The sequence below is a fragment of the Cydia strobilella genome, chromosome Z (assembly GCF_947568885.1).
Source record: "Cydia strobilella chromosome Z, ilCydStro3.1, whole genome shotgun sequence".
Lineage (NCBI taxonomy): Eukaryota > Metazoa > Arthropoda > Insecta > Lepidoptera > Tortricidae > Cydia > Cydia strobilella.
Genome location: NC_086068.1, coordinates 47887816 through 47901998, shown reverse-complemented (window position 1 = coordinate 47901998; position 14183 = coordinate 47887816). Strand labels below are relative to the sequence as shown.

Here is a 14183-nt window from a genome sequence, read left to right as displayed (position 1 = left end):
TTATTTTCTATAATGTCAATATCCAGAGAGGAAAACGGGACTATGTTTGTATGGAGAAGCGGAATATACACTTATTCATAATAACAATATCGTGCTACTCTTATACCTAGTCGATATATACTATACACTATACAGTGTACCTACTAAATTAAGTCTGAATGATTAGGTATCAGAGACCTTCATTCCTCATTGAACCACGAAAGTAAAGATATGCAGGTTACCTAATAATAACACACATTTTTAACCCACTTGTTGCGTGAGCGTGAAGGTATTGTATGCATATTGTAAAAAAAAAACATTAAACTAAAAAAACGTAACGCCGAACGGCATTTAGTGCCGGACACACGCATCTACTATCTCGGCAACTAACAACGAAGGCGCTGCGTCGCATAAGATTCGGATGAATGTTTCGGCCTATTTTTTTATGTTCAGCTGGATGTGTTTATTTTTAACCCTTAAATGCATGACTAATTAAGCGTATTATAATTAATTATGCATCATTATTGCTTTGTATACATTTGGCAACAATATGCATTTAAGGGTTAATAAACTCAGTATTCACTTAAAAATCATAGCTAGTCTATAAAAGTTTTTTTTTCTGTTTCAGAGAGAAGAACGGGCAAAGTTCGGAAATAAAGGTGTGAAAGAAGTGAATTTATAAAGGAGAGCAAGCTAACAATATAAGAAGAGAGAAGTTAAAAAAGGAGGGAAAACAACAGCCATTAGTTGAAGCATCCCGTAGTATGTTTAGACTATAACAAAGACTGGATACAGTGCTCCAGTTGCCATGGGTGGGCGCAGGAAGCCTGTGCTTGACATTACAGAATGTTCACAAGTTTATATATTTGTGATCGTTGTCAATTGTTTTTAAACCTTCCGGTGCTCGGGGTTTAAAATGTAGTTTGTCGGGTACTAAGGTGCCTCTTGCAAAGATAAGTTATTTTTAGTTAAGATTACTTTTCGTTTTTGAATTAGTTTATGTAGAAGTTGCGTGTGTGTTATTTTAGTTTGATTCTTAAGTTTATTGACTAAAGTAATTCATAAATAAAGTTATATTTTTTTCATATATGTACTTGTTTTTATTTGCTTTAAAAGCCTTAGGTGTCCGCCACTGGAGGACTTCCCCTTACGTAAGTATGTTGTAAAGTTTGGTTGTCTAATTGAAGCGATAACTGTATTGAAGGTAAACAGACAAATATTTTGTCTAATAAATCAGATTACCTATAGAAGCAAAGACAGCTATGTACTTATCATCGCGTAATATTATGATAAGATATGAACTGATTGATACTTAAGAAACTCAAAGTCATTAAGTATTTGCACAAGTAGGCGTTATCATGACCAGGAAGTAAGGCGCAAGATTATATTATATCTTATTATTCAAACTAGTTACTGTTCAGCGGTGGAGGTGGAATGGCTGGTTCAGATATGGAGGCGAGGAAACGAAACTCTGTCTTGTGCTTACAATATATATTTTAATAATTGAAAGCACAATAATTATAAGCACAGGTAAGGTGAAGTTTTAGTTATTATGTTTACATGGTAACCGGATGAGACAGAAAAAAAACATAGAGTACAGACTGCAAAACTACAAAACCAATTGAAATACAAAGAAACACATAATAGAGAAAAGGTTTAGAATTCCTGATCCTGTCTTATGTTAACTACTTAATGGCAGTGCTGCTGTGACAGTTATTATCATTTAGAAACTTATTGTAACTTGTTGTCTTTTCTGTTTAGCGTTAATCTGTTAAGCTGCGTCAGACAAATGTGCACGCAATCATATTAAATGTATGAAACCGATATATGCGTCACGACACAACACAACACGACATCATTACTGGTTGTTTACAAAAGTTGGTTTTCTTCTTGCGTACCTACCTAAAAATCTCTACACAGTGGACAGGATACATAATCTAGATACCAACACCCAGGCATATTGTGTATATTAGAAGGGAGTACTTAAGCTAACCAAAGAGAATATATAGGATAGAGGGGTACTGTCATAGTAAATTTTGTAGTCACAGTAAATTTACTGCCATATGTCGACACACGATTAAAACTAAAAATAAAAATATCAAAAAATGTATACATAAATGGATAAATGATTTTTTATTTGTATTTATTATTTATACCGGGTGTTTCCTGTAACAGGAGCAATAAATTAAACTGGAGACTGTACGCCTCAAACATACCAACATTTGTTTAGCAACTTTTTAAAATTATGAAAGTTTTAGATTATATCTTTTTCATACTAATTAAATATCATTTTCAATCTTCGCTGCCATCTGTGTGATGTTGCTTGTCACCCTTTAAACATAACAAATTTTGCAATACATTGCGTCTTAGAATAAACTTTAAAGTGTAATAAAAATCAAAACAAAAGTGGCTGAACAAATGGTGGTCAGTTTGAGGAGTACAGCCTACAGTTTAATTTAATGCTCCTGTTACAGAAAACACCCGGTATATGATTTTGACCCATGTTCTTTCACTGATATGTGATAAAACTGTTAAACGAAAACAAACGAAACCGTCAACGCCATTTAAACGAGAATAGGCCAAAGGTTGGTATTGGTGGTAGCGCCATCTGTGCGAGAATCAAATTTTCTTGATTTCCGAGGCACGTTTTTTCCTTAGACTTTATTCATCTTATACGGAGTTATAAAGCTAGGTCTTTGAGATAACTTACGTTGCGCAGGATGATGATTTTGTCGGCAGTCTTGAGGTGGTGTAGCTGGTGTGTGACGAGTATACGCGTGCTGTGCCGCAGCAGCCCGTTCACGCACTCCGAAACAAGGTGCTTGCCCACGTGCGTGTCCACCGCCGATAGCGGGTCGTCCAGCAAGTAGATGTCCGCCTGGGTCAACACACAATTTTACTTTCTTAGGAATCCGTACCTCAAAAGGATAAAACTGAAGCCTTATAGGATCACTTTGTTGTCCGTCTGTCCGTCCGTCCATCCGTCTCTCTGTCTGTCAAGACCCTTTATCTCGGGAACGTGTGGAGGTATCGAGTAATGATATTATATAACTATAGATAAGGTTATGACTATAAGGAGCACAAAAATACTTCCATATTTTTTTTTTTTTTTACATAAGTCAACCAGTTTTACACCACCATCAATTACAGGAAATCCTAATTCGACAGTATGGAAACTGACACAAAAATAGGTACAATACATTAACTTACAGATTACAGTAGCACAATACGTAAAGCGTAGCCCTTGTGAATTCGTTCAGAGAACAAATCTAACTCGATCGCTACTCGATTAAGGGCCCGAATTGCGCGCGTTAAGGGGGCCTGGCGAAGGAGTTGCGTTCGAGCGAGCGGCTCGGCCAGCAGGCTCAGCCGCCGCCGCCGCCGCCACACATACCGATCTGGTACGTTCAAACGCACCTCTGCCAGGACTCCAGGGTTGCACAACTTGCCCCGCAATAACTTAAATATATATGAAGCTAGCCCCAGCTCCCTTCTAACTTCTAGTTTATTCTATCCTACCATTCCTAACACGAACAACGTAGGATACTTTAACGGATAAAATTTATTACTATACCTTCGAAGAAATCTGACATTTTTGATTAATTTTCGCATTCCATTCATCTTTGTCATACTCTTTGTTAAACATGAGCTTGTCTCTTTGTCTTTCGGTGAGCTCGTTAGCACGTGCACATTTCGCCTGCCCAGGTGCGACTAAAGGCGACTTGTACAATTTGTCACAAGGTAAGCGCTTCAATTTTGAAACGCCTATAAGATATCTGGAGTTATAATAAATCATTGGTATAGAGTTGAAATTTAAACCATATACTTAGGTCTGCAGTCCCTTGAAGCTGTGAAAAAATCAAACTTCTAAGTTAACTTTAACGTTTATTCCGCAAAAAAGTATATTTCGACACAAGGGAATCAAAATTTATACAGTACTTTCCGTTGACCTAGAACTATGAAATTTGGCAAGTAATACTATCTTATACTACAAGTATAGGGATTAGGCAAAATCTGAAAAAAAAAAACATACATTCCTGAACTATTTATAATATGCACCTACCTACAAATTTGTACGGAACCCTCGGTGGGCAAATCCGACTTGCAATTGTCCGTTTTTTTTGTTTTATGTAATTTTATATATATATATGTCGGAATCGTAGGCGTATCATACTATCGGCAGCACAACAGAACCTTCAATCGTGGGTGACGAGGGCTTTCAATGAAATGCAATAATCACCTCACAGTCTTTACTGGACAAGACTGATTACAGATCATAGCACATGTTACATTTCTCTTCTTAAGCAAACCAGTGGATTAGACCAGGAACCACCAACGTCGTCATCTCCTCCCGTTCGTTCTTATCCGAAGCTTGATTGACAGCATCACTTTAATTGTTCTCGATTCTATTGTTTAGGCAGCGCCGCAGCGCACTCTATGACGACTTGGTGGAACTGCGTCGAACGCCACTCTAATGTACTGTGATACCCTAGTTTGCTTTATTTGTCAAAGATTGCGTGATAACGCCTATGAAAGGCGATAGATGGCACAATTCAGTCATTCTCCGACATATATATATATGTCGGCGGCCGATCGTAAAATCCGGCAGATCATGAAATTCCTAGGCATGTCGTGAAACGTGAAAATGATTGTCCCTTTCCCTGAGTCGACGGAGCGCCGCTACGCGGGGCTCCTTTTTCTGTACAGTTTGCCCTAACGAACCTATCCTAATACCTATCGATTGGTTATATGTGACTACCGACAAAACATTACACAGGAATTTTACGATCGGCCGGATTTTACAAACGGCCGCCTATATATACAATAATATTAGTATATGTAGTCAAACAATACTGCAGTAGTTTACACTCATATATAGAGTAGGTAGAGTCCCTCTAAGCAAGCTAAAATCGCAAAATGCGGGGAAAGTATCCAAGTTTGAATTTATATTGAGATCGATAATAATATGACAAGATTCAAATGCAATGTCACTTAATTATACCTTTTAGTGTCAGTGATAATGGTAAGCAATACAATTCAAATATTATTGCTCGTCGTAATGATACTAATGATAATCACTGTGATGATGATTTTTATAAGCTATCGTAATTCCTTGTAGTAAACGTGTAAGACGCAGCGATATCGACGATAACAATAGACTTATGCATAATGCGACGCACTGATAGGAGCAAAGATACTTTCTCGCGTTATCCCGGCTTTTAGCCACGGCTCATAGGAGCCTAGGGTCCGCTTGGCAACTAATCCCGAGAACTGGCGTAGGCACTAGTTTTTACGAAAGCGCAGTCTGACCTTCCAACCCAGAGGGGAAACTAGGCCTTGTTGGGATTAGTCCGGTTTCCTCACGATGTTTTCCTTCATCGAAAAGCGACTGGTAAATATTAATAGTAGATTGTGTCACAAGGGAGCAAAATGACATATTTACGGCGAGGGCGTACAACTGATGCCTGAGCGTAGTGAGGGATTCAAGTGTTAACGCCCAAGCCTATTATTATTTTCACCTTGGGCCCCAAGGTGAAAATAATTTTGTTACCATGTGACACATACTGCTTTTCACATCACCTATGAGGAAATTACATACATATATTAGGTTTCAAAACATTATTATTTTAAGCAAAGATCGATAGGGACAAAGTGCCAAAAATATGTATACACGACCTTAGTATAGGTACAACATACTTCTGGCACTTTGTCCGTATCGATATTTTCAGACGTGACTGTACTGACAAATTAAAAGTACTTACAGCTCATAATTATGTGCCTAATATATTTTTAAAGACAGCAGCAAACCTAAAATGATACAATGAAAATCAAGTACATAATTTTTGTTGATTTTTCTGGTAACAAATTAGCTCTTACCCCTTTGAACCAAATCTTCGGAACAACACTATGAAGACTGATATCACTTATACATATTTATTATTATAAAGTTATTGATTAAAACTAAGTATTTACAAATTTATACACAATACAGAACCGCATAATTATGCTTTGTGAAATATTAAATTTGTACAAAACTTATTAAATATAAACTTTTTAAATTGAGACCTAAAATGTCAAAATAAAAATTAAATTATTAAACTAATGTTTTTTACGTATATAATATTACGCTAATTAATTAATTTACTTAATTTAAATATGCTATTAATTAATTTAAAATACGCTAATTACATTTATTGTTTACAATTACAACAAAATATTATTTAAGTTAGAAAAATTGTATGCACGCAACGCAAACGATTATAAAGAAATTGTAATCGATTATATGCATACTAATTTCATATGTCTTTGTGTCAATATTTTATACTGGCAACAAATTGTCCTTGAACAGAAAAGTGCCACTTTGATCCCTCCTAGCAGGGAAGAAAAGTTCCCTTTTCGAATAGGTGATGTGAAAATGATATTTCGTACATAAGTTCCGAAAAACTCATTGGTACGAGCCGGGGTTTGAAGCCGCGACCTCCGGATTGAAAGTAGCACGCCCTTATCGCTAGGCCACAAGCACTAAACAAATGAACATGAGAAAATAGCGCAAAGTGCTAATCTTAGTGGAGATATAATAAAGGAGGACAAGGAGGTCAGTTTGGAAAACCATAGGTATACTAGCTGTTGCCCACGACTTCGTTCGCGTAGATTTAGAATTTCCCGATACACCTCTTAACAGTCTTAACCCCCTCTTTAATCCTATTAAGGCGATGAATTTATAAAAGCACTGATATTTTTTTTTTACTTATTAATAGGTATTTTAGTGTCTTACGAATTTCAAGTCCCTACTCAATTCGTTCCCGTTACAAACTTTCAACCCCTTTTTAACCCTATTAGGGTTCTAAAATAAAATCCCAAGCGTAGCGAGTGTTTCAACACACGAGAAGTAAAATACATTTGCACCCGTGTGTAACACAAAACTTTTCCCCTCACTATAGCGAGGAAAGTGCTACATCCACAGGCGTTAGATCATCTTCATCACTGGAATCACAAATTTTTTTATAATATTATAACAGAAAACACTAGAAATTCTGATTTTTACGTGAGTCGGTGAGAAGAACAGTAAAAATTTTGTTGACAATGTTGACATTTCTGTTCTGACGTATGAAATGTCAACGATGCGTTTTGAAATTGCATCGACTCAACTTGTGCGTTCAGAATTATATTTAACATCATTATAAAAAATCTAACGTTTCTTATAGAATTTTAAGGTTTATGACTTAAAATTATGAAATAAAGCTAAATTTGGTATTTTTTATTAGATTCTCAAACCATTTATTTAATGATAATTAATATCGAACGAACCATTATTATGAGCGTTTTACGTTTTGTTATCTGTCAAGCTACTTAAACACGCTCCATCCAAGGTCAAATTACTTTTCACATCACCTATTCGAAAAGGGAACTTTTCTTCCCTGCTAGGAGGGATCAAAGTGGCACTTTTCTGTTCAAGGACATTTTGTTGCCAGTATGAAATATTGACACAAAGACATATGAAATTAGTATGCAGATAATCGATTACAATTTCTTTATAATCGATTACGTGCATACAATTTTTCTAACTTAAATAATATTTTGTTGTAATTGTAAACAAAAAATGTAATTATGTAATTAACGTATTTTAAATTAATTAATATCATATTTAAATTAAGTAAATTAATTAATTAGCGTAATATTTACAAAGAAACGTAAAAAACTTTAGTTTAATAATTTAATTTTCATTTTGACATTTTAGGTCTCCTTAAACGCAGCCATACTTGTCTATGCAATTTAAAAAGTTTATATTTAAAAAAAATTGTACAAATATTTCACAAAGCATTATGCGGTTCTGTATTCTGTATAAATTTTGTAAATACTTAGTTTAAATCAATAATAATAGGCCTTTTCATCTGTGTCAGATGTTTTAAGCAGCATCCCGGTAACGACACTAATAATAATAAATATAAGTGATATCAGTCTTCATAGTGTTCTTCCGAAGATTTGGTTCAAAGGGGTAAGAGCTAATTTGTTATCAGAAAAATCTACAAAAATAATGTACTTGATTTTCATTGTATCATTTTAGGTGTTTGCTGCTGTCTTTGAAAAGATATTAGGTACATAATTATGAGCTGTAGGTACTTTTAATTTGTCACTACAGTCACGTCTGAAAATATCGATACGGACAAAGTGCCAGAAGTATGTACCTATACTAAGGTCGTGTACACATATTTTTGGCACTTTGTCCGTATCGATCTTTGCTTAAAATAATAATGTTTTGAAACCTAATGTTAGTATGTAATTTCCTCATAGGTGATGTGAAAAGCAGTATGTGTCACATGGTAGCAAAATTATTTTCACCTTGGGCGTTAACACTTGAATCCCTCACTACGCTCAGGATTCTATGTTAGAATCCCTCGCTACGCTCAGGATTCTATTATAGAATCCTTCGCTTCGTTTAGGATTCAATTGTACGCCCTCGCCGTAAATGTCATTTTGCTCCCTTGTGACACAATCTACTATTCCCCACTAGTGGATAAAATGCGTTTTTCCCCGCTTGTTTTAAAGGATAATAGACGGCTTTCCGAGCTAGTGAGGGGAAAATAAAATAACTATTCTTTTATTATATAAATATCTAAAATAGTAACTTTCAAAAATGTTGAAATTAGTTTTCTTTTGTTTTAATAAAATACCTATTCACAAAGTTACAAATTCCTTGCTTTAAAAAAACTTAAACCCCATACAAACTTTCATCCCCTTTTTAACTACCTTAGGGGTGGAATTTCCTTAAAAAAAACAGCTTCTTATCTCTTGTACACATTATAATGTAACCAGGTGTGCTAATTTCAACTTTCTAGCTTTTGTAGTTTCAGCTCTGCGTTGATGAGTCAGTCAGTACGGTACGGACACACGCATGTATACATATAATTGTGCCATTTTCATCCAAAAGGGTACTTATTGTCCGTTGTCAATAAGGCGCTATTTCCACATAGCTTCAATTTGAAATCGACCTTATCGGCAAGCGACAATGTGGTACCTTTTGGTGGACAACGTCACAATTATTGTAAAGATTATTGTAGATAGATTTAAGAAGACAAAATTATGAAAAACACTCGATCCTTCATAGATAAACTAACCTCCGCCAGCAACTTGCTTAGCCTGAATCCCTTACGACAATGAATCATTTTGTGTAGCATATATTATTTCGTAGCTATTATACTGTGTGAAGCCAATTTTGTCAGAAGAAAATACCGCGAAATTCATAATGTGTATGGGTACATTTTTCAAATTTGGAGCCTTTTTTAATGACAAATTGACAGTTGATGATGTTTCGGTGTTCGTGGCGCTGCATAAGGCTGTGTAGAGGTGACTGACCTGCCTGTAGCACGCGCGAGCGAGCCCGATGCGCGCGCGCTGCCCGCCGCTCAGGCTGATCCCGCGCTCCCCCACCAGCGTCGAGTCGCCGAGCGGCAGCAGCTCGAAGTCGCGGACCAGAGCGCAAGCTGTAACCACCTATGCAGAAATCACTTTAATAAGCAACATCACGTACCAAGTACTTAATTTCCTGCTTCCCTCGCCTAATGTAACGTACAGATACCTAATATGGTCTCTGCTCCTTAATATGGATACCGTATTGAGATTGACAATGTGCTAAACATAAGCAAAAGCAATTTTTTTTTGTGATAAAACCCCGAGAAAAAGATTGAATATAAATAAGTAGGTAAAATGTTATTATTTATGATTAGAATTTAAGACTTTATAATATAATGATTAAAATATTGCTACACCCAATCCAGCTGTAATTAGGTGAGTCTAGTTTAAACCAACTACAAACGTATTGAAAGGCCTAGCCTAGTCGTTAGTAGTGACCATGCATAAGAAGTTAAGAAGTGGGATATACTGGGTTCGAATCCCGGTAAGGTCATTTATCTGTGTGTTTATGACAGATATTTTGTTCCTAAGTTATCTATGAGGTTAAAGTATTTATTTATATCTATTACATATACTTATGTATCGTCGTTTAGTAGGTACCTACTTGTACTCACAACACACGCCTTATTGAGCATATTAATACAAATTAAGTATTATACAAATGTAAACTACTAATACAAATAATGCACCATAAACAAGTACGACTATAACTTTTGCCTTTTTTTTGCTAATTATTTGTAAATGTCTTATTTTACTGCTAAGTTAACATAAATATCACTTAACTATAATAAGAACCTAAGAATAATAGTCACATAATAACCTAACTGGCAGGTCCATAGCGACATGTACTAAATATACCTACTATTATGCAGTATTGAAGTTTGTAAGAATGACCCACGCATGACGTCATTTGTTGGGGAAGTAGGTAAATACTAGATATAATAAGTGTTTTTAACTATAAAGTACCTACTACACCATACATTTTCTACGCAAGAAACAAATGAGCGTTCCATACAATTTTCATAGTTAATAAAAAGAACAGACTATAGTTAGCTCCGGTTCTGCATCAGATCATTGGTTACCATTTGATTTACTTCTGTAAGAGCAACCACTTTAATATTTAATCATGTGTTGTAAGGTTTACGTCACCCGTAGGTATTTATTTATTATATTATTATACAGCTAGTGCTATCTAGTGTATATTTTAATTAATTATAGGTCTACCGTTTTACTGAGGCGGTCGGTAAGAAGTTATTATAGTCATAAGCAATATGAAAATACCAAAACGCACGCTGCTGTTCTTTGAAGTTTTCTGGTTTTTGCGACAATAAACCTTTTTTTTCATACTATTAAGGGTGCTTATTGCTTCTTCTAGTTAAATTTATGTTCAGTGGATGTTATATTATTGTCACTGTACACAGGTACGTAGGTACAAAGTTCATATTGACATAAAAATAAATTCATGGTATATTAAACCGTATATATCTCCTACACCTAGAAGGGAAGCAATTTTTACTCTACAAAAAGGTTGTACCTATACATACAAACAGTGAAAATTATGAGTAAAATGTCACCTGCAACTTTGCAGAAAATTACTCGCAGATCGATCGACAGGTTCGACTCGACCTACCCTAATAATACAAGCAACGTAGTTTTATTGTACAGAGTAGATGCTTATTTAATAGAAACGCCGTGGCGTGGCGGGGTGACCTAGGGGTTCAAGGCGTTAGCCCGGATTGCTAAGGACGCCGGATCGAATCCGGTCTTCACCACTGGAGGACTTCGTCACTTTTTTTTTAATATATGACATATATTTCAATTTATAATTTATATAAGTAGTAGTGACAGTAGTGTGACTACTTGAAATATACAAATTAAAATATTTAATAAAATAATTCGATTTGTTCCGAAAGTTGCGTAATAGAAACGCGCTTAATGCTTAGTGCTTGAGTGGAATGCCCATCAACAATCCAATGGTGAACAACTTTTCACACTCAACCCAAATAGACGCCCACCTTCGACAAACCGCGCCGAGTATGGAGTCAACTAAACCGCATTCGAACAGGCGTTGGAAACTGTGCTTACCACTGGCATAAATGGGGCTGGTGTGACTCCCCTCAGTGCATGTGTGGTGACCCCGAGCAGACAGTCGAACACATTGTTCTGGAATGCCTTCTCACCAAATTCAAGGGACGGATTGAAGACCTCGCGAACCTCAGTGAAAGGGCCATCGAGTATTTGAAGAGTGCAAACCTCAATCTTTAGATTAGTATTAGATTTAAATCCAGTAACTGTAATGCCATACGATAAATAAATAAAATAGTGCTTACTTTTTTATAGCGAATGCGGTCATATGGTAGGCCGAAGAGGATGTTCTGCCGGACGGTGGCCACGAACAGCCACGGCTCCTGGCTGGCGTAGGAGAGGCGCGCGCCGCCCAGCGACACCGTGCCTTTGGACGGGAGCAGCTCACCCAGTACCACTTGCAGTAGAGACGACTGAAGGAAAATAAACGGTTTAAAGCACGTTTCACTTCTACTAAACAATATCACATCACATTACCTAAGTAGTGCAGTTACCGGGAAAGTGCAATTCGTGGGTGAGGTTCGATTCGACAAAGACGAATGCACGAATTGCTATCCTGCCGAGTCATATACTTTTCTCCAAACATGCGACGAAAATTTTCTATAACAGGGTTTTGAAAATCAAAAACGTTAACGGGATATTGCTTAGCAGTATGTTACTTACTTGAAAAGCTTGAATTCGGCTACGATAGGAATCAACTTGCAATAACTTTATCGTTGTCGACGATGGGGTGCGACTACTAGCTGGCGCTCACACCCGCCACCTGCCACGTATGCTCCCTGTCACTGATCACCTCTACGTATGTTGGTCTACATAAATGTTACCTTCCCAGCTCCGACCAGACCCGCGATGCCCACGAACTCGCCGGGCTGTGCAGTGAAGGAGACCTTGCGCAGCGTATCGACAATGGGGTCCGGCTGCCAGCTGGCGCACACTCCCGCCACCACCAGCCCCGTGTGAGCTACACGGGCTTTCTCCTTTTCCGTTCCGTTACTGATCACCACCGTCGCTTCTTTCGCGTTCATCTTAGCTTCGATAGCCTTCGCCGACTCCAGTTCTTCTAACATTAAGAACTCCTGCACAAATAAACCGTTACTAATCAACAATTACACTTTAAAAAGTTCCTTCTGTCACCCGAAGGAGGGTGGGTGAGACAGGATTCTCTGCCTCTGGCTTGCCTTAGCCGGCCATCCAGAGTGGAGTCGCGAGAGCTGTGTTCTCAAGGATGGATGTGGGAATATAAGTGGCGAGTTGGCTGTATGTTTAAAGTCCAGTGACACCTCTCTACCCTCAGCCCTCACACCGGTGTTGCCCTTGAGCCATCTTAGATGTCGCTTTTTGTGGGGCACCATCTTGTGGGGGCGAGTCACCGTCCGCCGGAAAAAAAATTGTATATACCATTTTATATTCTATTAATTAAGCAGGCGTCCAGTCCGGCATATCCCATACTCAATCCTTGCCTTGTATTTAGTCAATCGCTTTCAGCCAATAGCCTAGTTAATTTTTATATTCCACTAATTCCCAATTAGTCCTTACACCCTGGCGATGGCGGCCTGGCGGGTGCTGCCTCTGCGTGCGTCCCATGACACAGGCAAGGGCAGCATCCGCTCGGTTTTACCCCTTACATCTCATCAAACTATCAAAAGTGCAGGCTTCGGCTCCGCGAACGCCTCCCAAATGTCCGGAGCACTATTGTTCCGTGATGGGAAAGACATATTAATAATAAAAAACCCCATTTCGCTATAAAGTTGAATTTAACTGAAGTATCTCAATAGTCTGTTCTTTTAGGTATTCAACATGGAATATATCTACATAAAGAAAACCATGAAACGAAATCATTCCATGATTGGTCATTCAGAATCATGTTACACCAGATGCAAAAGTTAATTTGTAATTATCTCACTAGCTATACCATTAACTGGCGCGTGGAATGATGGTCCCTACGAGTATGACAGTTCCTCCAAATCGCTTTTGGTTGGGCTTGATTAAAAAATATATAGAAGAAATATGGTTTTACCGTATTTTAATTACTTACATGTTACATTTTAAATAATTTTAATGTTCTAACTCCCAAAAAATGTCTACAAACATTTTACGTGACAGCTTCTTCATATAACAACTGTTTCAAATTTAGGTATCTACGTCAAACGGTCACTGAGAAAAACGCATTTAACTGATTTGCAAGACCGAAGTGATCCCATAAGCGTTCCGCTTTTCAAAACAAAGCTTTGCACGGAACACTAAAAATGATCTGTCATAGGGACCACCATCATTCAAAATGAGAGATATAGAGTAGCTAGCCGAATAACCGACACGCTGTTTTGCGTGTATTCACCCTATTAAATACCTAAAAGAACTGATGATATCAAATGGCCTACCATTACTAATTACCTCAAGTCGTCTAACAGACACCTTGGCTTCCGCGAGAAAGGCCAAAGCCATAGGGAAGAAAATGTTAGCGGCAAGTTGCAGGAGGTTGAAGTACTGCACCAGGGAGAAGGTGATCTCGGCCCGGATCTGGCCGCCCATGAGCACGAACGTGACCACCGCCGCGAACAGAATGAACCGCTCCGTGAACACGGACAGCGCCGTCGAGAAACCCTTGATCATCGACGTCCTCATTATAAAGCTGACCTCCATCCTGCATCATGACACACATTCATCAACCAACTACTATATACACTAGTCTAGTGGCTCTGCGCCTAATC

The 14183-nt window shown here is 37.6% G+C and overlaps 1 protein-coding gene across 1 annotated transcript in view; it reads right to left on the bottom strand.

The window, feature by feature from the left end:
• Nucleotides 1–14183, bottom strand: part of LOC134754815 (ATP-binding cassette subfamily C member 4-like) — a 67881-nt gene that overhangs the window by 30949 nt on the left and 22749 nt on the right. Inside the window, exons 6-10 of the mRNA XM_063691202.1 lie at nt 13867–14116; nt 12300–12551; nt 11721–11888; nt 9334–9471; nt 2690–2857 (exon numbers count right to left, since the gene is read on the bottom strand). Coding sequence (XP_063547272.1) covers nt 2690–2857; nt 9334–9471; nt 11721–11888; nt 12300–12551; nt 13867–14116 — 976 coding nt within the window. The remainder of the gene's footprint in view (nt 1–2689; nt 2858–9333; nt 9472–11720; nt 11889–12299; nt 12552–13866; nt 14117–14183) is intronic.